The 26392-nt window shown below is 45.2% G+C and overlaps 1 protein-coding gene across 4 annotated transcripts in view; it reads left to right on the forward strand.

Annotated features, from left to right (window-relative positions):
- Window positions 1-539: 539 nt before the first annotated feature.
- TTLL11 (tubulin tyrosine ligase like 11) overlaps window positions 540-26392 on the forward strand; it is a 268323-nt gene continuing 242470 nt past the window's right edge. For all 4 annotated transcript variants that reach the window (XM_069582544.1, XM_069582546.1, XM_069582543.1 and 1 more), the window contains exon 1: window positions 540-1768. In XM_069582544.1, the coding sequence (XP_069438645.1) occupies window positions 1340-1768 (429 nt within the window). In that variant the 5' untranslated portion in view covers window positions 540-1339. The remainder of the gene's footprint in view (window positions 1769-26392) is intronic.

Genomic DNA, 26392 nt, shown 5'->3' on the forward strand with positions numbered 1-26392 from the left:
CAAAGGCATTATGCTGAGTGAATAAGCTAGGCACGAAGGGATAAATGTTGGATGATTCCACTTATATGAGGCAATTTCATATAGACAGGAGAATGGAGGTCCGGGGGCTGTGAGTAAATGGGTACAGTGAGTTTAATGGGTACAAAGTTTCAGTTGGAGAAGATGAAAAAGTTCAGAAGATAAATGGTGATGTTTGCACAATGTGGCTGTGTTAACGCCCTTGCTGCGGCTGCTGCTGCTGCTAAGTCGCTTCAGTCGTGTCCGACTCTGTGCGACCCCATAGACGGCAGCCCACCAGGCTCCCCCGTCCCTGGGATTCTCCAGGCAAGAACACCGGAGTGGGTTGCAATTTCCTTCTCCAATGCATGAAAGTGAAAAGTGAAAGCGAAGTCGCTCAGTCGTGTCCGACTCTTTGCGATCCCATGGACTGCAGCCTACCAGGCTCCTACATCTATGGGATTTTTCAGGCAAGAGTTCTGGAGTGGGGTGTCATTGCCTTCTCCCTTGGCTATACCTAAAAAAAATGGTTAAAATGACACATTTTTGTGTATTTTATTGATACCAAATTTCTTTCTTAATGACATAATATGAAAAGGGGCTGGTTGATGTCCTCAACTAAACCGTGAATCTGCAGTTTCCCATGGCTACCCCATTCCTTTACGAGCTCCCAACAGGGAAAGGTGTCCCCCCTCTCAGTCTTGGGGCTCTCCCAGGACGAGAAAGCGATTTCCTCAAACGAGCAGCCGCTCCTTGAGGGTCTGGACTTGCTATCTCCATCATCAGGCTGAGATTCTTTCTGAGGGTGTAAGTGCCTAGAATGGATGAGGTTGTGCCTCCTCCATCGGATCAGGAGTTATCCCAGTGAGTGCGCGTGGAGTGGAGGAAAGTGGGTTTCCTGTTTGAAACTATCGTCTCTCCGGCCCAGTCCCGGGGCTCAGAAGCCCTGCAAGCTCCGATAGCTGTTCCATCCTCAAGCTCACCTCCAGCCTGCCGGCTCCAAGTTCTGCGAGCTCAGCTACTCAGCATGTTCTCCCAGTAGGCGGGCCGAGGCAGCTTCCGCCCTCTTCCAAAATGTCCGCCGCCGCCTCTGTGACAGGCCTGACCACGTGAGCAGCCTCGCCTATGAGGTCGCCGGGCCTGTGACGGCGATTGTCCCTTCTCGGGCCCCGTCTAGTGGGCGACTGCCCTTGTCAACCGGAGCCTGAGCGATCATGGCAACCGGCTCGGGAGGGGAGCGCGCGGCAGCGGTGGCAGCGACGGCAGTTTGGTCGGGGGCCGGGGCGGCGGAGCGGCGGCGGCGGCGGCTCCGTCACTGGCGTTGGCACCAGCCCTGAGGGCCATGCTGCGGGGCAGCCCCGAGAGGGAGCTGGCGGCCTGGTGGGAGGCGGAGGCCGTGGCCGCGACCAAAGCGCAGGCGGCGAAGGAGCAGGTCCGCGTGGACCCCGGCGCGGCCGGGGAACCGGAGCGCAAGGCGGGGGAGGAGCAGCCCAAGGAGCCGGCCCCGGCGCCACCCTGCGCGGCCGAGGAAGGTGACGCCCGCATTCCCCCGCGGCCTCCGCCCACGCTGCCCGTGTCCCTGGCGAAGCCGGAGCCGGTGTCTGGCCTTTGCCCGCACGGGAAGTCTAGGATCAAGGGCCGCAGTTGCAAGCGGAGCTCGGGACAGCCCGACGAGTACTGCTCTCTGCGGCCGGTCACCGTGGACAGCTCCAAGGCCAGGACCTCCCTGGACGCCCTGAAGATCAGCATCCGCCAGCTCAAGTGGAAGGAGGTGAGGCCCGGCCCGGCCGCGTGGGCACAGGGGGGTGGACTGGAAGACCTCAGAGGAGCCTGCTGGCTCAGGCCAGGTCTCAGGGCCAAGCTCCTGCTGTGTGCCACGCTTGTCAGCCTCTAACTGCTTCTCCTTCAAAGCCTAGGCCCCAAGTCACTTCCTCAAGACTGCTCTAGATCCCTCCAGGTCGAGTTAGTCTTTCCTCTAGCTTCCCTGCAGCTACCTTTGGCTCCATGATCTCCAGCCATCAGCACTCGCCTCCCCCACATTATAGATATTTGTTTATATGTCTGTCTCCTCCGGCAGCTGTGAGTCCCGGAAAACATCGATCCTCTCTCTCTTTCATTTCTTCCTTAAGTTTTATTTGTTTAGCATTTACTGGGTGGCCCCTTGCGGAAATCGAACCGTTTGTACTTTGGAGGCAGATAGACTAGGGTCTCAGCATCATGTCACTTAGCTGTGTGACCCTGAGCAACTTGCTTCACTTCTTTAGCCTATTTCTTCCTCTGTAAAGTCAGGCCAAATGTACCTATCTCATAGTTTTCTTAGTATTGGAAGACTCACTGTGTATTATAATATAACCCAAGTCTGCAATAAATGGGAACTCATCTTACCACGCACTCCTCTCCCTTTTCCACCATCACATCCCCATCAGTATCATTGTCAACAGTGTAGGTGCTGGGGTTTTTATGTCCCAAGGCTTGGCATATAAACAGGCCTCAGGAACTGGTGGGCAAAAGGGTGAGTGAAGGAATGGATTATTTGTCCTTGAACTTATTTTAGATCTGGAAGGGGTTGGGATGAAGCACCAGTGACATCCAGAGATAATCTGTTGTAGTTGACTGAGTGGATGTGACTTTATTTGCAGTGCCTAATGTTATTTAATGTGCTTTGGGGAGTGTCAGGATGTGGTTTAGGGTAGTCGAATCTGGAGGCTTGGACCCATGTGGTCTGCTGGTGGAACAGAATCTGTAACAGGCGACACGAGGATGCAGGACCTTAGCAGCCCTGGGCCTTGGCTAGAGAAGACTTTCAGGAATGGTATAATGAAGTTGGAACATACAGAGAGATGGACACAGACAGAATTAATGAGGTCAGAGGGTTGCTGTCCCAGCAGTAGGAGTCACGTGGTTTGGAGGGGAGTTGAGAGTCAGGTGGGGCAGATTTCCAGACAGGGAGGGGTTAGCCGTTGAATAGTCTGATTCTGGGTGTCAGGGCCCCCCAGCCCTGGGGCTTGGGGATCAGGGGAGGGCTTTCATGCCCATGAAATCTGGAGAAAGTGAGGGCGGCTCCCAGTACTAGGTGTCTGGGTTTTGGGACAGGGGCCTAGTTCAAGGTGGTAGATATGAAGACCAGAAGGAGATAAACATGGAGAGCTTGTCAGTACCATAGTCCTAATGAAGGGAGGATCCAGGGGCTGAGACCAGGCCACAGAATGAAGGAAGGCTGATTGGCCCAAGCATGGCCTGTACTTAGCTTAGCCCTGGGGCAAGGGTTGGGGAGAGAGACACAAAACGGGCCAGATCTCAAGAGATGGGGCCATCCAGACTCAGAAACCAGCAGCCACACATGCTGGTCCAGCTTCAGTCACTCATTCTGTAAGTGTCCACTATGGATGCTGGGCCCTGCGAAGCAAAGATGCTTAAGAGCTAACCCTTACCTTGAAGGACCTCCAAGTTCAGTAGGTGATAAGACACAAGTAAATAACCACTGCACTAGTTACAGGGCCTCTGCTGCTGCTCCTGAAATGCTCCTTTCCCAGCTGTTGGCATGGCTTCCTCTATCACTTCAGACCTCCGATCAAATGCCACCGGCTCAGAGAGGCCTTCACCTATAACTGTGCCCCACCCCCCGCCAACTGATGCTTGCTCGTCTTTATTGGTTTTTCATAGCACTGAACTCTAGTGACACTGGATTTTGTATTGGTTATTGTCTGTTTCCCGCATTAGAATGTAAGCTCCATGAGGGCAAGGGCCTTGTTTTATGTACTGCTGTTTCCTCAGGTGCTTGGCACACAGAAGGTGCTCAATAAATATGTGTTGAATGGATGAACGCCTTACGTGATGAGTGTTTCTGTGTCTGTGTAAAGGTGTACCTGCTCTAGGAGGTAGAGGCGCGTCATGTCAGGGCCATGTCCTGGAGGAGAGAGCCCCGAGCTGAGTTCTGGGAATTATTCATTATTATTATTAGGGATCGTTGACTTTGGATCCCTGGCACAGGGAGTGGGACAGACAGAGCAGACGTGCGTCCGGGGCTTCACACTTAATTCGGTAGGGCTGGGTCACAGAGTGGGCGGCAGAATGGTGCGAGCGGAGGCAGGAGGGGTGAGCAGGGGTCAGATCGTGTGCCATGCTGTGGGATGTGGACTCTTTTGGAAGCCTGTGTGAGCCACTACGAAACCTTAAGCATTTTCCGTTTACCTGCCTTGGGACTTTGGCAAGTGAGTTCAATTCTTTAAGCCTCAGTTTGCCTGTCTGTCAAATGGGAGTGGGTCCAGCTAGGTCCATGGTTCCCAGTCTCTCTGCTGCTGCAGCCACATAATGGTAGTGTTAGTCTGTGTGAGGCCCTCGTGCAGGTGAGCTCGAAGTGGGGAGCAGTTTCTGAGGTGCCACCCGTAACTGTCTCCTCCAGGCCCTGCTTTGCCTGTTCTCCTGCTCATACTGGCATGTAAGTGGAGATGCTCATTCTAGGATGTTTTAACATAATTTACTCCCAACAGGACTTTACTATTAGAGGGGTGATTACCTACCTACCATCACGCTTCCCTGTTTGCCTGTGAGGTCCTGAGGACAGGAGTGGTTTCTGGCTTGTGTCCCTGATGCCCAGCAGGTGGTGGGTGATCCATAAATGAATGAATGGATGACTTAACCACAGAGCTGACATCTCACCTTCACACCATAGAATGTGGAGTTCGAAAAGTGCCAGGCTAGGAAAACTTTAAAGTTCCTTCCAGGTTTAAACGATGATTATGGTATTCTTAGTACCTGCAGCAAAGTTGGCTTCATGATAGGTAACATCTATATATATATATTTATAAACTGGGTACTAACAAAATGCAAACACAGCCTCGCCAGGCTTGTTTCCCCATCTGCTACACGGGTGCTGTTGAAAGAGTGTACCTCTAATGCTCAGCACTGATGTTCTAGGAGCACGAACCCTGCTGGGGGCTGGGTTGCGAGGAGGTGAAGGGCAGCGTCCTCTGTATGTCATGCTGTGCCGTCACTGCAGGATGTGGGGGTCCCCAGCCAGCTGGCTTTGGCAGGGGTCAGGTGGGCAGCCCAGGCGAGAAACAAGGACATGAGCACCACCCAGAGTGAAAGGTCTGTGTCTCCTTTGCGAGTAAGTGGTGAGGGGCTCCCCCACTGGGCCGTTCAGCAGGGTGGGAGCTCAGCGTTTGCTTGGCTTCAGGGCACAATCTCCCTTCTTCCCCCACTTTTCTCTATTAACAGACACTTAACAACAGTAACCAATAGTGACAGTGATAAGAAACAACTATGATGAATCCTTCCTTCCACAGCCCTTCCCCTGTGCCAGGCACTCTTCTGGGTGTGTCACATATAGCCAAGGATTTGATTCTCCCAACAACCCTTTGGTCTCCATTTCTACACAGGAGGAAATCGAAGTACCCAGAGGTTAACTTACACAAGGTCAGAGAGCTGTGAGGGGCAGAGCTAGCATCTGAAACAGGTTTCCATTTGAAACTGGCCTCCTGTTCTGCGCCCTTGCCACTGCTCCCTGCTGCTGATGCTGGTGGACCCTGGGGGGTGGCAGGTACAGACACAAATGGGATTCTGCCCGTACCCTCCAGGGACAGACGTGCTCACTGACAGTTGCAGTCCAGCCTGGGAGTAGAGTTGGGTGCAGGGCATTCCACACAGAGGAGGAGCCAAGGCAGGGAGATCTGGTTTTATACGCAGGATGGAGTGATGGCTGCTCAGAGAGCAGAGAAAGATGAAGAAGGAGCCAGATTGGAGGACGCTGAAGGCCATGCCAGGAAGCTTGTGCTTCTGGCTGAGTATGATCACAGATTCCTGCCATATATAGACCATGCTTCCCTTGCCCACGCTGTCAGTCTCAAGGGAGCCACACCAACTCTCTTAAATGATTCAGTTTTCAGTTGGATCCACTCTAGTCAGGTTTAATGCAATGGTGCCCACCGTGTTTCTCAAAGGACAGTTCATAAATGTTAGCTCTGTACACTTGTAGGTAAGATGAAAGTTTATTTTAGAAGAGCAAAATCATGTTTATAGAGTCACTGTGAAGTTGAGACATGAAAGAGAGACATGGTTCCTCGCTCATAGTAGAAGCTCAATACATATTTACAAAAACGCGTGGTTCTCTTCTAATCATGTGAGCCTCTCTCTGCCTCTCCTGTATATTCTTTTTGCAGTTTGGACACACTCATTAAAGAAAACTTTAGGGAAAAGACACCATGGAGAGTAGACGCCACTGTTTTTGCAAGCTGCTCTCCTTGGAGATGTCAGCTGTGTATATGTACGCAGTGGTATCATGGACACCAGCTAACGTGATCAAGGGCACTGAGATTTGATAGAGGGACCTTTGTTGATAATAGTTGGCATAAGCCCTATTCCAGGATCTATTAGGGCTCCCCTCCTGGGTCATTCGGTAAAGAATCCGCCTGCAACGTGGGAAACCTGGGTTCAGTTCCTGGTGGGAGGATCCAGGGAGAAGGGAATGGCTACCCACTCCAGTATGCTGGCCTGGAGAATTTCATGGACAGAGGAGCCTGACATGGGGTCGCAAAGAGTTGAACACAAGTGAGTGACTTTCACAAGATCTGTTACAGTGTGAGCTCTTTGCTTCAGTAGTGTCCAAATCGTGTGTTGTTTTCAGAAATGTATCCAGCCTTTCTTCGAAGCATGTATATACTTAGGATATCATCCTACTTACAACTAACTTGTGTGATGTTAGTTACTGTCTTTGAAATATCATATTACATGCTAGGCTTTATGTTCTAAGTGCTTTCTGCTCATTAAAACGTATAGAACACTTATTATGTATTATTTTATTTAATCCTCACAGCAGCCATCTGAGGTGGATCCCATTATTTCCTTTTTATTTTTCCCCATTATTTCCAGTTTACAGCTGAGAAAACCGAGGTTGAGAGGAGATTAGTTCAGGGGTAGCCCAAGGCCGCACAGGTAACAGGTGTCTGAGCCATCCAGGGCCTGTGCTTATAGCCAGTACACAAGCCTCTACTGTCTTCTTTGCTAATCCTTGGCTAAAATCCACCCTGCAAGGAGTTATTCTGTTATTACTATTCCCAGATAACATTTTTTTTTTTTTTTGGCAGCACCATAAGTCTTGTGGGATGTTAGTTCCCTGACCAGGGTTGGAACCCGGGTCCTTGGCAGTGAGAGCATGGAGTCCTAACCAGTGGACCACCCGGGAACTCCCCCGAAGATAACAACTGAAGAAATGGAATTGGGCGCAGAAGTGGGAGAGTCAGGGTTCAAACAGTCTGCCTTGCTCCCAAGCCCACTTTTCAGTGTGTTGTGTAATCCTCCACTTCTGAACCCTCTCGTTCCTCATCTGACTCATAACTCTCGAATGGCAATGGTGTCACTTAGAACCAGGAGGCTGACGTTGCAAATAGGACTTAAAATAAAACACAGTGAAATATATCCTGCCTGGCAGAGGGAGCCTTTGGTGTCTGCACTTTCTGAATCCTATCTCGTGGCTGCCCACGAGGGGAAAGAGATTCTGGTGCACTGACTAGCCGAGTGGCCTTGCTCCTCTGTGGGGCCTGAGCCTGCTGCATGAGCCACTGTGTTGCAGACTCTTGGTGGATGAAGGCAGATTAGAAAATGAAAAATTGGATAGTTTAACCTTCCCCCCCTTCCTCATTTTAATGATAGTCATTGCAATTTACTTTCCAGTTTTTGAAAACAGCCTTGTGTTTAAGGACAGTTTATAGCCTACTCCATCCAATGTTCTCCTTCAACAGACATGTTATTTTAACACCTAGCACACTAGAATTTTTCCTTTGCAAGTTAAATTTGTCACACCATAAAAATCACAATTCACTACCACTCCTACTTGAACAATACAATATGTATAAAAGCCTCATGAATCCACACTAATGCCTCTCATTTAAAAGACAGTGTATTCCAGGAGCTCATATTCCAGTTCTATAACTAGTACAGATTAAAATTTTAGTTTTTAAGCAGGTATTGCAATTGTTAGAGCAGTTTTCTGTGTTACAGGAATATGCTCTCTATTGTAAATGGCCTCGATTTTGGAGGTATTCTGGTTTTCTGCCAGAAGTTGAATACAAAAATTCAAATATACATTTTCTTTTAAATCTATCCCTTGAAAAGAACATATTATGAAAGTAATTGGCCACTCTTTAAGTGGCTTCTCTAGAGGGAAAGTAGTATGTCCTGGAGCTAGCAGGGACTTTGAAATTCACACAGATGGGTTAAAATACTTGTCACTAATTCCTTGTGTGACCAAGCAGGTTGGGTCCTGCATACAGAACCACTCTGAGCGTCAATTTCTTCAACTGTATCAATGGGCCATAGTGATTCTTGCTGAGTTCTTGTGAGATTAAATGAGGGGAAGTATGTAAATTGCCTTAACCCAATGCTGGGCACATTGTTTGTGTTCAGTTAATGGTACTTTTCCTTTTATTGGGTAACTATGGATATTGGTTATTTGATTTATATATGTATTTTAAACTAGAAGACAACGAGTATAGAATTTCATCTTCATATATAGGTTACTGGTTAAACACACTTGACAGCTCATTTGAATCATTGAACAAATACTTTGAGACCTACTTTGTTCCAGGCTATATTTGAGTTCTTGGGATACAGGAGATAACGAACACACCCAGAACCCTCTGTGTGATAAGGGCAGGTACATTTTGCACAAATATCAATGTGACGTAGTTTAGGTTTAAAAAAATTTTTAAGATTTTTTTTTTTTGATGTGGACCATTTTTTAAAGTCATTATTGAGTTCATTACAAACTTTAAGTTTGTTAAAAGTTCTGTTTTATGGTTTGGTTTTTTTGGTCACGAGGCCTGTGAGATGATGACTCCCCGACCAGGGATCAGACGTGCACCCCCTGGATTGGAAGGCAGAGTCTTACCCACTGGACCGCCAGGGAGGTCCCTAAATTTGTTTTAAATAACACTGTTTTAAAATTCTTTTCTTTTGAAGTCAATTATACTTTTACAGTTTTGTGGTTTTAACTGAATATTTTAAGGCTTCCCTTCTGAGCCTGGTGCCAGTCTCATATTCTGGTATATTAACTATGTGTGTCAACACTGGAAATTTATGTTAGCTATTTGAGTGACATCAGTACTTACCTTTTGTGGTCATAAAACAAATAAGGAGGTTGTTGATGTGAACAGAGAAGCAAATTCTCTGGGCTGATGTCTTTACTTCTTCCTTCCATCCCTAAGCAGCCCTCCCCACTGACCCTGGAAAGACCATACCAGACATGGGTTTGAATCTTGGCTCTGTGGCCCCGGACGAGTTCCTTTATCTCTCTGAGCCAAAGGCTCCTCATCTCTAAGAAAGAGCCTAAAATACGTGGTAGGCTTGTGAGGATTAATTCTGAAAATCTTAAAAGTGCCTGGTACTTTCAAATAAGAATGCTTGTTAGTTGGCTTTCCCTCTGATGAATTTCCATGACATTTTAATTCAGTTTTGTAATACAAAATTGATGGCGTCAACAGGCAAATAACCTTATTGCTTTGATTAGTTTTGAACCCTCCTTTCCATGTGGTTGCTCCCCTGCAGCCCAGTCATTCCCTGAGATTCCGCCACAAAGGTTGTGGTTTTGCCAGAGAGAACGATGATGTTGTTTCTCTGTTCCAGATGGACTGACATCTCTTGTTCTGCATCACATCACACCGGGTCCTGCCTTCACAGCTGCCTCGGCCGCCATTTGCGAGCATGTTTGTTTCTCTGCGTGTTTGGGGACCGTCAACCAGTAATTTTTATAAATGCTTCCTAAGTCCTAGCTAGCAGCCATTTGCTGATGGCTCCTTCTCTTCCTCCATCTGCTTCTGTGTCATCTGAGTAAAACCTTCGCATCCTTAATGGAGCTGAAAGAATAGGGCCGTTTGTCTAGTGGGCATCCCTAAGAACAGTGTTACTTTTCAAAGGAGCCCTTCAGTCCCTCTGCCTGGAACTCTTGCAGAGGCCAGTTTTCATATTCCGTTCTTTATGGTCACGGGGAGATTTTATTTCTCTTTGTGTTAGAACTGCAGTTATTGGAATTTTTAAAAGCAACAATCTAAAAACTTCTGGACATCTTCCATTATTTACAAATACCTTGTGTTCAAATTCTAAAAATAATACGTGCTTATGAAAATTTATATAATTCCCAAGTATATAAAGTAAAACCCCAAAGTGCCCCCCTCACCCATTCCCTGCCCTTTCTGTCTCCTATCCTATCTCTTTTCCTTAGGGTAACATCAAGAATGCAGTTTGGTATGTATTGTTCCAGATATTTTTTCTTATTCCTGTGTGTATCAGGACCACTCAATTGTGCTGGAGTATCAACAGAAGTACAACAGAAGTTTGCTTCTTGCTCATACTTAGGGGTTTGATGTGGTTTGCCGGGGGTGTGGGGACAAGCGTCTCCTGCCATCTTGATTATCCAGAGACCCAGGCTTCCAGCTCAGCACCTGCTTCAGTGAGTCACCGAGAGGAAGGGAACATGATAAATGCCGCACCAGCTTTTAAGCCTTCTACTCGGAGGTGATTGTGCTCACATCTCATTTGTCAAAGCGAAATCCTTAGCCTGGTGAACTTCGGTGGGGCTGGGATGTACAGTCCTACCATGAGTGTGCAAAGAGGAGAATCAGAACATCCTGCTAATGACCACCAACTAGACATCATATGTAGAGACACCAGTATGTATGTGTGTGTGTGTGTGTGTGTATATATATATATATATATATATATATATATATATAAAAATAGAAACAATTTTCATGTTTTAAATGCCACCATTATACAGTGTATATGGTATCTGGCAAGTTCTTCTTTAGCAGTACTTTGTGGACATCATTCTCTGTTAGTACATATGGGTTCATTTCATTTTGCTAACAACCAAAGGGCCCATCTGCTGGATGTACCATCTTCAAATGTATTGATGGATGTGTTTCTGTGTTTTGTTTGCTATTACAAAGGATGGTACAGTGAACATCCCTCTTCAGACATTAAGTATTTACTTGTGCAAATGCTTCTGTAGGACTTGTTGGGTCAAAGGTTATGTGCACTTTGTATTTTGATAGTTACTGTCAAGTTGCCACCAGTAGTGTTTGAAAGTGCTTATCTTCTCATGTTGTCTCTAATGCTGTATCCTGTTAATCTGCTAAATCTTTGCCAAACTAATAGGTAAAAATGTGAGTTTTTAAAAAAATATAAATTTATTTATTTTAATTGGAGGTTAATTACTTTACAATATTGTATTGGTTTTGCCATACATCAACATGAATCTGCCACGAGTATACACGTGTTCCCCATCCTGAACCCCCCTCCCTCCTCCCTCCCTGTGCCATCCCTCTGGGTCGTCCCAGTGCACTAGCCCCAAGCATCCAGTATCATGCATCGAACCTGGACTGGCGATTCGTTTCATATATGATATTATACATAGTTCAATGCCATTCTCCCAAATCATCCCACCCTCTCCCAGAGTCCAAAAGACTGTTCTATACATCTGTGTCTCTTTTGCTGTGAGTTTTTAAGTTACATTTTTGTGATTGTCATCAGGGTTTGGATTTTTGTGTAGGTTTTTTAGTCATTTGTACTGTTTCATCTGTGAAATACCTACATGTATATTTTTTGTTCATTTATCTTTTGGGTTGTTTATGTTGATATTTTGTATGTTTATGTTTTTCTTATTGGTTTGTAAATATTATGAGTATTTACTTTTTTTCTCATTTGTATTGTAAATATTTCCCCTCCTGTTGACATTTAGACATCTAATACTCATTTGCCTTGCATGATTTACATTATTATAATTTAAAACATTTTTGTCTCGCTAGTCATTAAAAGCAATCTCTGTTACTGACTTGTTAGCTTAAGAAGGCAGAGGAAACACACAGTTTCATCCTCAAGTGCTATTAAATTCTTAGAGAATTAGGAGGCAGTGTGGAGGGCGTTAAGAGTCTTACCGTTCAAGAAACTAGATACTTTTTGGGGAGCTGTCACATACATTTATCTCAGTTGACTTTTACTTTGTGCAGTAAGCACGGTAGACTCCTTGGTTCTGCTTCACAGATGTCAAGTGTGGAGTGGAGTCAGGAGTGGAGTTTGAGTCCCCACCACTATCACATGGGGCACTGTGATACTTGTCCCATTTCAATAACATACGTAACCATGTTCCAAAGTCAGCATGCAGTAAGTATGTCATCTGTTTTAACTCTCCCCTTCTGCAAAGGTGTTAAGTCACACACTGCTCAGAATTCGAGGGTAGAGTCCTGGCTCTCGTCTTATTCAGTGGATCATACTATTTCTCTAAGTGGAGTATGATTTCCTGGCTCTTGGAAGCAAGACCACTGGAAGTTAGTGTTTACTGAAATTTTTCAGTGCAGGACTGGGCTTTGAGCTTGGTTGTTAGCTTTATTTAAAACCATATTTATCACTTATGTAAATCATCCTTGTATATTGCTTAAATATTAAAAATTTGCAAAAAATAGGAAAAAAAAAACCATTTATCATCCCACCACTGAGATGCAATGACTTTTTATTTTGAAGAATTCGACTCCAATATTTCTTCTAGGCATGCCTTTTTATATTTTATAAAGCTGATAAAATTATGTTAATGTTTGACAAAGCTAATATTATTTTATGTTAGTATTAATACCCACATTATAAACATTTTTCACAGTATACAAACTTGTCATAAATGTCATTTTAATTGTATAAAATATCTCATTCAGTGAAACGTATTTCATTATTTATTTTCATATTATTAAATGTTTGGATTGATGTTTCTGTGAAAAAATTTATGGTTTAAGTTTTTTCCCCTTTATTTCACATTATTTTAAGACAACTCTCCAGAAATGAAATAATTAGGTTAAAAGGCATATACATCTTGAGGCCTTTGGAATGTATTGCCAAACTGCTTTCCAAAAAAGTTGTACCAGTTAATAGTGTATGAGAGTTCCTATAAGTCCTCAAGTTTGAAGAATATAATGACAGATATTGGGGAAAGAGTGAAATAAATGAATCTTCTCTTGGTCTTTACCAAATCTAATTCTAATAATCAGTGCCTAGCTCAAAGCAGGGCATTATGACATGACTCTTTCGATATAGTCATTATATCTAAATCAAAATAGCCGTATCAAAATATAAGCCACTTTTAACTTTTTGAATAATGTATTCAGTGGACATGCTTGATTTTCTACCCATCCCTGGCCGTCTCCTTGCATCTGATTTTTTATTCCATCCCTGTTCTTCTACCCATGAGGTAAGGCTTGGACATGGCATGTACAGTTGGGCAGTGAAACTGCTGGAAGTCTCCATAGGCATTTCTTAGGTTTTGTCAAAAATATCTCTTGTGTGAAAAGAGGCTACATTAAGAGCCAGTTAAAATGTCATGTCATCATTAGCCGTTAGGAAAGTGAATATCAAAACCACAATGAAATACCACTTTGTATGCACTAACATCTCTGTAATAAAAAAGACAGATAATAAGTGTTGGTGAGAAGGTGGAGAAATTGGAACCTTCGTACATTGCTCGTGGGAAAGTAAAATGATTTGAAGAACAATTTTGCAGTTCCTCAAAGTGTTAAACATGGAATTGCCCCATGCCAGCAATTCACTCCTAGGTGTAAACCAAGAGAACTGAAAACATAGGTCCACACAAACACTTGTACACTAATGTTCATAGCATCATTATTCACAATAGACAAAAAGTGGAAACAACCAAAGGCCCGTCAGCTGAAGGATGAATAAAATGTGAAATATCCAGATAGTGGGATAGTATTTGACCGTAAAAAGGAGTGAAATACTGATATATGCCGCAACGTGGATAAGCTTTATAAACATGTTAGGTGAATGAAGTCAGTCACAGAAGGCCATATATATATGATTCCATTTGTATGAATGTTGAGAATAGGGAAATCTTTAGACGCAAAGTAGGTTAGTGACTGCCTAGAGCTGAGGATGAGGGAGGCTTTTGGTGGGGGGAGTGAGGAGTGACTTAGTGGGTACAGGATTTCTTTTGGGGGTGATGAAAATGTCCTTAAATGTGTTGACTATGGTTACACGACTCTGTGACTATACTGAAAAATGTTGAATTGTACAGTTTAAATGGGTGAACTGTATGATCTGTGAATTATATTTCAATAAAGCTGTTGAAAAAAATGCTGTTTTCTGATCCAGTTCTCATCTTTGAACAGTAGTGGTCTTCTCGGTAGTAATGGGAAAAATGCTTCAGGAGCTCAGTTTGGTCCAGTGCCTCCTGTTGTTAATTCCGCCTGTTAGTTCTGTGTTACAGTGTTGCCTATTAGCAATACATGGACTCCTTGGATACCTGTATCTAGCAGAATCGTGTCCTGGTGACATAAAGTAGTGGCAGCTGTAACAGCACCCCAGACTTGCGTCATAAGGAGGAGTTTTGTTTTTTGGGGGGATTGAAACGTTTGCCTGAAGAATAGAGTTTGGTCTGGTTATGGAGGCTCCATTATGAAGCCTTTCAGTGGTGCTGTATTGCATGGCAATTAAAAGTAAGGGCTTCTGAGCCACGTTGTTGTTGTTTTGAACAACTGTGTTCAGCAACTGTTGTTACTGTTTTGTCACACTGGGTAACCCTAAAAAAATTTTACTGCAGGCCTCAGTTTACCTGTGGAATACGCATAATACAGTCATGCCTCGTGGAGTTGTTTTGTTGCCCGAGTAGAAAGATATAGCCATGTAAAGTAAGTAAGTGAAGTCACTCAGTCGTGTCTGACTGTTCGTGACCTCGTGGACTGTGGCTTGCCAGGCTCCTCTGTCCATAGGATTTTCCAGGCAAGAATACTGCAGTAAGTTGCCATTCCTTCTCTAGGGAATCATGTAAAGTACTTAGCCTGTAAATACCTGGTACAGTTGACTATTTTTTAATTCACATTTGACCCTAAGCTGCTCTAGACTCACTTCACATATTCCATGCTTTGAACTTTATCTTCTGCCAACACCACACCGATAACATCTTGAACCTTCATGCTGGGCCATTTCCCTTTGTTCATGTTTTCCTTTTCCTTAGAATGTCCCTGTCCTTTCTTTGGCTAACTCTTACACATTCTTTAAGTATCTCAATTGATAGGTTTTCAAAGATCATCTCCATTGTAACTTAGTTTTCTGTTTTCATGGCTTTCTGCTGTTTCTTTCTTTTCTTTGACTTTTTGAAGTTTATTCTATACCCCCCAGCCCCCCCATTAGGTTGGATGCTTATTCTACCATCTTCTAATAAAAGTATTCAAGACTACAAACTTGCCTGTTAAGTGCTACTTTTAGCTGCACCCACAAATTTTGCTATGTAGCATTAAAAGAATCACCCTTTAGTTCTGTATATTTTAAATTTTCATGAAAATTTTTTCTTTGACCCACGGGTTACTTGGATTATGGCTTTCTGAGTTTCTAACATATGAGGTTATTTCTTCTTACTTTATTATTAATTTCTAACTTAATGGCAGTATGGTTAAAGGATGTTCTTTCTCTTTTATTTCTTTCTTTCCTCCCTTCTTCATGTTCTCTATCTTTACTTTTTCGTTTTATTTTTTTTCCTTGATAGCCTAATACATGGTTATGTATGTGATTAAAAGGAGTGTGTATTCTCTAGTTACTAAATGCAGTATTTTATATATGTACATTAGATTAGCTTGTGGATTGTACAGTACAAATTTTGTATCCTTGATATTTTTGTATGACCTATTAATTACTTGAAGAGTTATATTATTAATAACATTTCCCTCTGTAATTATAGACTGCAAAGCTTTTTATTATTTATTTATTTTTCACACCTGCAAAGCTTTTTAAATTCTTTTTTTATTTTTCTTTTTCCATTCCCGCCCCCCCAATACTAGTCTGGAAGTTATACAATCTGTTTTTGTTCTTCTAGGGTTTCTCTTAGAAAACTTAATATATGTATAATTTTGCAAAGTAACTTTACTCTCCTTTTAATAACACAGGGATCTTAGGATGCTTTCACTGTGGTTGCATTTCTCCTGACTTATGTGCTTTTGTTGCCCAATATTTTACTTCTGTTATGCTGTGTCTTTGTTTTAACTTCACAAAGTAGACATTAACTTTATGTTACCCAGTCTCAGTGTACGTTAGATTTACCCACACATTTACCATTTCCTTTGTTCATTATTCTATTTTACAACTCAGACCTTCTGGGATTATTTTCTTTCTCCTGAAGGTAATCTTTTAGAAGTTCTTTTAGTGAGGAATTAGGCTTCCCTGGTGGCTCAGCTGGTAAAGAATCCGCCTGCAATGTGGGAGACCTGGGTTCGGTCCCTGGGTTGGGAAGATCCCCTGGAGAAGGGAATGGCTATCCACTCCAGTATTCTGGCCTGGAGAATTCCATGAACTGTATAATCCATGGGGTTGCAAAGAGTCTGACATGACTGAGTGACTTTCACTCACTTGCTGCTAAGTCATGTCAGTCGTGTCCGTCTCTGTGTGACCCCATAGATGATGGCCCACCAGGCTCCTGTCCCTGGGATTCTCCAGGCAAGCATACTGGAGTAGGCTGCCATTTCCTTCTCCAGTGCATGAAAGTGAAAAGTGAACGTGAAGTCGCTCAGTCCTGTCCAACTCTTCACGACCCCATGGACTGCAGCCCACCAGGCTTCTCCGTCCATGGGATTTCCCAGGCAGGAGTACTGGAGAGGGGGGCCATCGCCTTCTCTGTTCACTCACTTAGTGAGGGACTATTTGTAGTAGACTAATGTTTTCTGTTTGTTCAAAATTACATCTTCATTTTGCCCTCTTGAGAGATAGTATTGCTGCACACACGTTGCTAAGTTGATGTTTGTGTGATCCCAGCCTTTTGAGGCTATGCCACTGTTTTGTTGTGTAGTTCCTAAGTTGTGTCTGACTCTTCTGTGACCCCATGGACCCAGGCTCCTCTGTCCACAGGATTTCCCAGGCAAGAACACTGGAGTGGTTTGCCATTTGCTTCCTTGGGGGATTTTCCTGACTCAGGGGTTGAACCTGCGTCTCCTACATTGGTAGGTGGTTTCTTTCCCACTGAGCCACCAGGGAAGCCCACAGGCCATTGTTTAATCGTTTCCATTTTTGCTGTTGAGAAGTCAGCCCTCAGTCAGTTTTTCTTTCTTTCTTTGTTTTTCTCATAAAGTGTCTTTCTTTCTGCCTGCTTCTAAAATCCTCTTAGATGTTTTCAGTGTCATGAAGACTTCCTAGGACTTTTTTTTGGAGATTTATTGAGATTCTTGTTTATTTGTTGAAATTCTTGTTTCTGAGGTTTGTTATCTTTTATTAATTCTAGAAAATTCTCATCTGTTTTCTCAGTTGGTATAGTCTCTCACCCAATCTTTCTCTTCTCTCTTCCTGGAGTTCTGAGTTAGGTATTTATTAGATTTTCTTTTCTTTCTTTTTTTTTTTAATGGTGAGCTCGGGCTTCCCAGGTTTATACAGTGGTAAAGAATTTGCCTGCCGATGCAGGAGATGCAGGAGGCATGGGTCTGATCCCTGGGTTGGGAAGATCCCCTGGAGCAGGAAATGGCAACCCACTCCAGTATTCTTGCCTGGAGAATCCCATGGCCGGAGGAGCCTGGTGGGTTACAGTCCCTGGGGTCACAGAAGAGTCGGACACGACTGAGCATGCACACACGAATGTTCCTTGGAATGTTAATCTCTGATAATTCTTTGAGGTTTGGGTTTAAAGTGAGGATTTTCATCTTTTGCAGCTGCCCCAACGGGCTCTACTAACCCAGAACACTTAAAACCAAAGTTTAGGTGTTGGGTTTTTCCAGTTATTGGTGTAATTGAGCTCTGACTCCAGGCTCGCATGAGGAAGGTGTTACAGTGGCAGTCTGAGAGGAGACGTCTTTCCTTGTGTTTCCCCTTCGCCGAGCCACAACCAAGACAAGGCAGGTCGTCTTCTAGTTCACCCTCTGAGGATACAGCCTTGCAGACGGTCTGGCTTGATACGGAGTTTCCAATGTGACTCCCATCTTGCCAGCAGATGATATTCAGGGGCCAGATACATGCAGAGGTTAGACCATTGCCTATTGCCTATGTACAGGGGAAAAGATAATTCCACTTACGTTTCAAAAAGTTCTCTCTGGCTGCCCTACAGAGAATGGGTTAGAACTCCAGAGTGGAGGCAGAGGCAAGTTTGGATGCTATTATAGACCTCAGGGAAGAGACAGGGCTGCCTGGGCCTGGATGGCACCAGGGCCGGGGGTGGGGGTGCGGTGCGGTGGCGGGGGAGGTTATTGATTGAGATGGTCTGTCTCTCCCCCTAGACTGTAAGGCTTTCCGTAACAGGGAGCTTGTCTTATTCATCTTTGAGTCCTTCACGCCTGGCACAGAGAAGGCATTCAGCAACAGTTAACTGAATTGAACTGTGTAATCAGGAATGGTTCTAGTTCTGTTTTTTTGGACTGCCTTCAAAGTGAATACTTTCTTTAAAGGGAAATGACAAAAAGGCATTACAGGCAGTGAACTCGTCCTGTCTCTGGCATTGTGAAGCTCAGGTCGGAAATGGAGAGCCAGCTATTTGTAAGCCCCTGACAGTCATCAGTTTTGGCTGGGTTTTCTTTCCATGATAGCATAGTTTCTTTTAGCCTCTGCACTTGTTCTTTCTTAAGGAATCTCAGACTCTCATTGAAACTACCTACATAAAGCCTTATCATCTTATAGATTTTTATTTTCCTAGGCAGTTTGCAAAGATGTTTCTCTAATGGTATGTTATAACTGTGAAAACTTCTAACTCCTAAGACATTCTTTCTGGGAAAAAGTGTTCTAAGGAACAAAAGGAGAGGCAACTGGTCCCTGTTGGGTGACAGTTTAATAAGCTTCAGCTGGCTACTTAGGACCTCTTGTTCTGAGAGTTTAGGCATTACTATTCCATTAGAAGGGCTTCCCAGGGTGTGCTAGTGGTAAAGAACCTGCCTGCCAATACAGGAGACATAAGAGACGCAGCTTCAGTCCCTGGGTTGGGAAGATTCCCTGGAGAAGGGCTTGGCAATCCACTCCAGTATTCTTGCCTGGAGAATCCCATGGATGGAGAAGCCTGGTGAGCTACTGTCCATGGGGTCACAAAGAGTCAGACACGTGTGGCACACACACATTTCATTAGACTAGAAGTATTTCTAGAGAGTACAGTGAAATAAAGCATACGTATATGATTTTAAATTCTGAGACCTTGAGGATTTTTATTTAAACAAATACATGCTGTCTGTTTGCTGAGCCCCAAACCCTGTGCAAGGTACTGGCTCTAAAAACACAAACACCATCCCAGACTTTGACCCAGGATCGCTCCTGGCCCACAGTGTACCTTTTGTGTGAATTAGAGAAAGGTGCCCTCTCCTCAAGTGAAAAAAAAATATTAGTCAATATATTACTTCCGTTTCAACAACAAATTTGTTGTTGAAAGTCCAGCAAATGGATTATTAAGGACAAGTGAATATTATCTATTAAATAATATGTGCATGGTATCATAGTGAAGTACTTACTGATCTAAACTTAGAATTCAGAAATATTCTGGCACAATACACATCAGATGATTGAACTACAATATGAAACTTCAGGTGTAGCTAGTGTGCTGATACCAATGAGGGATCTTTTTCAGAAGTTGAAAGTAGGGATTTCCCCAGTGGTTCAGTGATGAGGACTCTACACTTCATTGCGTGGGGCCAGGCTTCTTTCTGGTTGGGGAACCAAGACCCCACATGCCATGACCAAAAGGATTTTAAAGGTAAAAGTAATCACCACTTATATGTTAGAAGTGAAAACAGATCTTATTTAGAAATACAGTCTGTTTTAGGTTTTATTAGGACTTCCCTGGTGGCTCAGACCGTAAAGAGTCTTGCTTACAATGTGGGAGACCTGGGTTCGATCCCTGGTAGGGGATCCTCTGGAGAAGGAAATGGCAACCTACTCCAGTACTCTTGCCTGGAAAATCCCATGGACAGAGGAGCATGGTGGGCTACAGTCCACGGGGTCGCAAAGAGTTGGACACGACTGAGCGACTTCACTTTCACTTTAGGTTTTATTAGATCAACAGAGTATTTTGATAATCTGGTTTGTCAAAGGGGAACGATATGCATTGGCTTGTTAACATGAGAGACTTGACCATCACATGCCAGAAAATTCTCATCATAAATATAAATTGGCCCAAACTAAATCATCAGATTTAGTCTGTTTACCAAATGAGAATATTTCTGAATTCCCAGTTTAAATCAACAGATACCTTCATTGCACTAATATGTATTATCGCTTATATTTGTTATCATCAATAGTCCATTTGTTGTAAATGTGAAATGTGAAAAGTACTGTATTCCAGATACTAAAGATGCCTGCACGTGGGCAGCATCACCACATCCTCGGGCATGGCTTAGATGCCGCACATGGTGGCCTTGGGAGGCCCAGTCTTGGGGGTGCAGACACAGCCGGTGATTCCAACACGAGACACTAAGCATTCTATTAGAAGTATGCACAAAGGTGCTGGGAGACACGGAGGTGGGATGAGCTGAAATGGGAGGTATTGGCAAAGGCCGCTGTGTGTGAGACGCACTCAGGTGACTAAGGGGCTTAGTCTTTTGGACATATTTTGACTGTTAGAAGCCTCAAAGCCTTCTTTCTGGGCTCCTGCTGCATTCTGTTTAAGTGAGGTGGCCTGGCTGAGCTCCGGATTGGCGAGGCGCTTCTCTTGTTAGGTGCACTGTGTTGACCTCTCCTCCTGCCGAGTGTCTCCTCCTGTCCTCTGTCTCTAGGTCTCTGCTTTCACAGCACAAATCGACTTGATTTTGTGACTTGCCAAATTTTCTTTCTTTCCCACCTGATTTTAAATTCAACCAGTGAAAGGGCTTCCCTTGTAGCTCAGTCAGTAAAGAATCTGCCCGCAGTGCAGGAGACCTGGGTTTGATTCCTGGGTCGGGAAGATCCCCTGGAGAAGGAAATGGCAAGCCACTGTAGCATTCTTGCCTGGAAAATCCCATGGACAGAGGAGCCTGGTGGGCTGCAATCCATGGGGTCGCAAAGAGCCGGGCATGACTGAGCGACTAACATTTACTTACTTAGTGAAAGGGCCAATATCCGTCCATATCTGTTTCTTACTCACACTCCAGTGCACAGTGCCCAGAAAATAAGCTTTTCATAGACATTGGCGAAATGATTTTTTCATCCATTCCTCAGACATTACCTGAACTCTTTATTTTGTGCCATGGACTCCGTTGAGCCCTGAGTGAGCAAAGAAATGACACCCCACAGGCCCCTCCTGTCAGGGAGCTCACTGTCTGGTTACTGCACCTCCATGGAGGAACAGCAGTGTGAACAGGGGTGGGAGGGTAGAGCTGACTCAGATGCAGGGTCAGTGAGGGTCTCCCAGAGCAGGGATCTCTGAGCTGAGTGTGGAAGGAAGAGAGGGGTAAGCAAGGTTTTGGGGTATAGGCGGGCTGAGGGTTCAGCATGCACAGCTGCACAGTGGCAGGTGAGAACCCCAGGCAAACATCTCACTCGGGCTGGGATACAGGATCTGAGGAGGGGAGGGCAAGGGAACCTGTGACCTGATAGGTAGGCGGGAGCCACGTCCTCAAGGTCCCATCTGCACACTGAGAGCTGGAGCCACTGGAGGGACTTCAACACGTGTGTGTGTCTGTGTGAGAGAGAGCTGCTGCTGCTGCTAAGTCGCTTCAGTCGTGTCCGACTCTGTGCAACCCCATAGATGGCAGCCCACCAGGCTCCGAATCTCCCGGCAAGAACACTGGAGTGGGTTGCCATTTCCTTCTCCAATGCATGAAAGTGAAAAGTGAAAGTGAAGTCGCTCAGTCATGTCCGACTCTTAGCGACCCCATGGACTGCAGCCCACCAGGCTCCTCCGCCCATGGGATTTTCCAGGCAAGAGTACTGGAGTGGGGTGCCACTGCCGCCTTTGGAGAGAGAGACGAAAGCCACATGTCTAGATCAGAGCCCTCCGTGTGGTGTGGAAGGCCTGTTTGCATTTAAGTCACTTCAGTCATGTCTAACTTTGTGCGACCCCACAGACAGCAGCCCACCAGGCTCCCCCGTCCCTGGGATTCTCCAGGCAAGAACACTGGAGTGGGTTGCCATTTCCTTCGCCAATGCATGAAAGTGAAAACGGGAAGGCCTGTTTAGGTGTGGTGAACTGGAAGTAGGGACAACCTCCCCAGCGGCAGAGAGAGGCTCTTCCTGGTCAAGTTGCAGCCTCTGGTGAGCACCAGGGCCTGCCCAGCGCTGAGCTGCTGTGTGACTGGCCTGCACCTGCCCTCGCCGCGGGGCAACAGCAGAATTACCGCTGTGCTTTAGGGGGCCTCCCAGCCACACCTTGAGGCCAGTCAGGTAGCCGTCCTTAGCTCCACTTCACAGATGGGGAAGCTGAGGCCGAGGCCCACACCCAGGGCTCTGTGGATGCCAAGTCCAGTGCCCTGTCCTGCGCCCCAGGCCGGGGGGTTGGGAGGAGCAGACAGCCATGCTGGAAGAGGACTGGCTCCCTGGAGCCTCCCTCCCCTGGGGACTGCCGCCCTCCTTCTTCCGGGGGCGGGGGCTCAGGCGTTCAGCTGCAGGGGTATCTCCGGCGACCCTCCAGGCAGGGAGGCACCCTGGGACCCGCGAAGCTGTCTTCACTAAAGCAGTGGGGAGAGATTTGTGGGCTCCTCACACCTCGGCGCCTGGGTACATGCTGCTATTTAATAAAGGCCTCGTTGCTTGATGCGCCATTAAGTAAACAGTGATATATTTCAACCTCGTTGAGGAGGAAGATGCAGAGTTAAATCAAATTCAGGCCATGTGGAGATAAAAGAAGAGGCGACGCCCAGGCATGGCTCTCCTCCTGAGGAGAAAGGGAAGCGGACAAGCATCATCCAGGGTCCTCCTGGGGCCAGGTGCCACGTGGGAGCCGCCTTAGCGGCAGCAGCCAGCAACCAGACCTGGGAGTGGCACTGGAACCCCAGCCCTGGTCCCACGCCGCGGCGACTGCTCCTCCCATCGCACCCGCCTCCACCAGACAAGCACTGACCCGCTTTTGTGCAGAGGACGAACAGTGTGGGTCAGCAGCCTCCACCCGTGTAGACCTGCAGCACCCCAAGGCAGGAGCTTGTCTGTTCGCCCTGGCACACACGGCCCGTGGAGTCTTGCACGTCCTTGCCACCCGGGGCAGGGTGTCCCTGGCCTTTCCACACCTTCCTTCTGCCCTCCCTTTTGTCTGGCCCTCCTGGAGGGCCCTTGTTTTATTATATATTTGTTGTTTATTAACAAACATTTGTTAAGGCTGAGCCAGACAGACCACTGCTCTATCAAGTCACATGTTCCTCAGAAAAACTCCACAGAGAGTGTGTTATTAGCCCCCTGTGCAGCTGGGTAAAATGAGGCTCAGAGAAGTTCATGACCTTGTCCATCTCGAAAGTGGTAAGGCCTGGAGTTTGAACCCAAGTGTTTGGATTCTGAATCCATAACCCCTCCCAGATGAAAGCCAAGGCTTGTGGTTTCTCACTGTCTTGCTGCCTCGGTTCCTCTGTTCAACTCCTTAGTGATGACGCCAAATTAGCAGCATGTTACTGAGTCTTCTGGCGTGGAAATGGATCCTGTTTGCACAGCAGTCACAAAATTATACTACTGAGAAGACACTACTTAAATCCAGAAGGAAGAGCCGGTAGAAATCCATAGAAAATCTGGAAGAGAGGGAGACCATTTTATTTGGCTGACTGATGGATCTCTAGAGAGTTTTTATTTACTTTTTGTCCATCTGTTTTCTTTTTGAAAGGCTGAATTACTTCCAGGAGCTCCACCCAGTTCCTAAAATTGTCCAGGAGATTGCCACTGTAAACTGCCAGCGTGTTGGGTTTTTGGTTTTCTAAAGCCATGACTCATCGTTATCTCACACTCCATGCGACCATACGAAGCACCTGGGGCATTTGTTAAACTTTGATTTCCCAGTAGGGGTAGGACTGGGGCGAACCTTTCTTTTTTTTAACAAGCCCCTGTGGACTGATTCTTCTGATCAGACTAGCTTGGGAAACAGGGAGTATCATTGCTGGGAACTAGCTCCACTGTGGACTGTCCCTTTTAGATTTGAAGCACAGCTGGTCACATTGTATTTACAGTGAAAAGAACGTGAATTCTGGAGTCAGAAAGCACAGGATTCAAAGCCCCAGTCTGACCCACTGATAAATTGTATTGTCTCGGGCACGTAACTGAACATTCGCCCTTTGGGATGTGTGCTGCTTCCTGTGCCTGGAAACAGGAGTTGTTTCCCTTTCTCTCCCACCTCTTCTCAACTCCTGTCCTCTTATTTTTTTTTTTCCCCCAATGTACACACACACACACACACACATTTAATTTATTTTTTTATTGGAGTGTAGTTGATTTACAATGTTGTGTTAGTTTCTGCTGTACAACAAAGTGGATCATTTATACATCCATCCACTCTTTTTTAGATTCTTTCTCCATTTAGGTCATTACAGAGTCTTGAGAAGAGTTCCCTGTGTAGGTCCTTATTAGTGATCTATTTTTTTTTTAATTTAAAAGTTTATTTATTTGTTGGCTGTGCTGGGTCTCTGTTGCTGCGAGAGCTTTTCTCTAGCCGTGGCAAGCAGGGGCCACTCTCTAGCTGTGGCGCGTGGGATCCTCACTGCGGTGGCTCCTCTTATTGTGGAGCTCAGACTCTAGGGCATGCGAGCCTCAGTGGTTACAGCATGTGGGCTCAGTGGTTGAGGTTCTTGGGCTCTCGAACACGGACTCAATAGTTGTGGTGCACAGGCTTGGTTGCTCTGCAGCATGTTGGGTCTTCCTGGACCAGGGATCAAACCCGTGTCTCCTGCATTGACAGGCAGATTCTTTACCACTGAGCCACCAGGGAAGCCCTATCTATTTTATATATAGTAGAGCATATGTGTCGACCTCAGTCTCCCGTTTTCTCCCTCCCCCTCGTTTCTCTGCTGGTAACCATAAGCTTGTTTTCTGTGACTGTTTTTGTTTGTAAATAACTTCACTTGTACCATTTTTTTTTAGATTCCACATACAAATGATATCATATGATATTTGTCTTCCTCCCTCTGCCTTACTTTACTCAGTAGGACAGTCTCTAGGTCCATGCATGTTGCTGCATATGGCATTATCTCATTCTTTTTTTAATGGCTGAGTAATGTTCTACTGCACAGGTGCACCACATCTTTATCCATTCCTGTCGATGGACATGTAGATTGCTTCCATGTCTTGGCTTCTGTAAACAGTGCTGCAGTGAACATAGGGATGCGTGTATCTTTTTGAGTTATGGTTTTCTTTGAATGTACGCCCAGGAGTGGGATTCCAGGATTATGTTGTTGTTTAGTCACTGAGTTGTGTCCGACACTTTGCGACCACATGGACTTAGCCCACCAGGCTCCTCAGTCCGTGGAATTCTCCATGCAAGAATACTGGAGTGGGTTGCCATTTCTTTCTCCATTGCAGGATTATATGATAGCTCTTATTTTTAGTTTTTTAAAATTTTATTTATTTTAAGGAGACTCCATACTGTTCTCTATAGCTGCTGCACCAATCTACATATCCACCAACAGTGTAGGAGGTTTCCCTTTTCTTCACATCCTCTCCAGCATTTATTGTTTGTAGATTTTTAAAAATCATGGCCATGGGTCCTCTTATTCATCAGCTCTCCAGCACAGGCCTTGATTTCCCCCTGTGCTGGGTCACTCATAATTGTTTTGGTAATTATTTTTAAGTGTCTAGCATTCCCCACTTGGCTCTAAGTTCCATGAAAACAGGAACCATGACTCTAATTTTTATTACTTGTGAACATCATGTTTTCTATTTATCATTTTATCTTTATGACTCCATGTTTATTATTGCATATCCAGCACCTAGCATAGGGTGGTGTGAATGCTTTCCTCTTCTGTAAAAATGGAAAAATATGATCTTTCACTGGGGTATTAGGAGATTGTCTGATCACCACGATGGTATGATCACTCACCTAGAGCCAGACATCTTGGAATGTGAAGTCAAGTGGGCCTTAGAAAGCATCACTACGAACAAAGCTAGTGGAGGTGATGGGATTCCAGTGGAGCTCTTTCAAACCCTGAAAGATGATGCTGTGAAAGTGCTGCACTCAATATGCCAGCAAATTTGGAAACCTCAGCAGTGGCCACAGGACTGGAAAAGGTCAGTTTTCACTCCAATCCCAAAGAAAGGCGATGCCAAAGAATGCTCAAACTACCGCACAATTGCACTCATCTTACATGCTAGTAAAGTAATGCTCAAAATTGTCCAAGCCAGGCTTCAGCAATACATGAACCATGAACTTCCAGATGTTCAAGCTGGTTTTAGAAAAGGCAGAGGACCCAGAGATCAAATTGCCAGCATCTGCTAGATCATTGAAAAAGAAAGAGAGTTCCAGAAAAATATCTATTTCTGCTTTATTGACTATGCCAAAGCCTTTGACTGTGTGGAT

This window comes from Ovis canadensis, chromosome 3 (assembly GCF_042477335.2).
Source record: "Ovis canadensis isolate MfBH-ARS-UI-01 breed Bighorn chromosome 3, ARS-UI_OviCan_v2, whole genome shotgun sequence".
Classification (NCBI taxonomy): domain Eukaryota; kingdom Metazoa; phylum Chordata; class Mammalia; order Artiodactyla; family Bovidae; genus Ovis; species Ovis canadensis.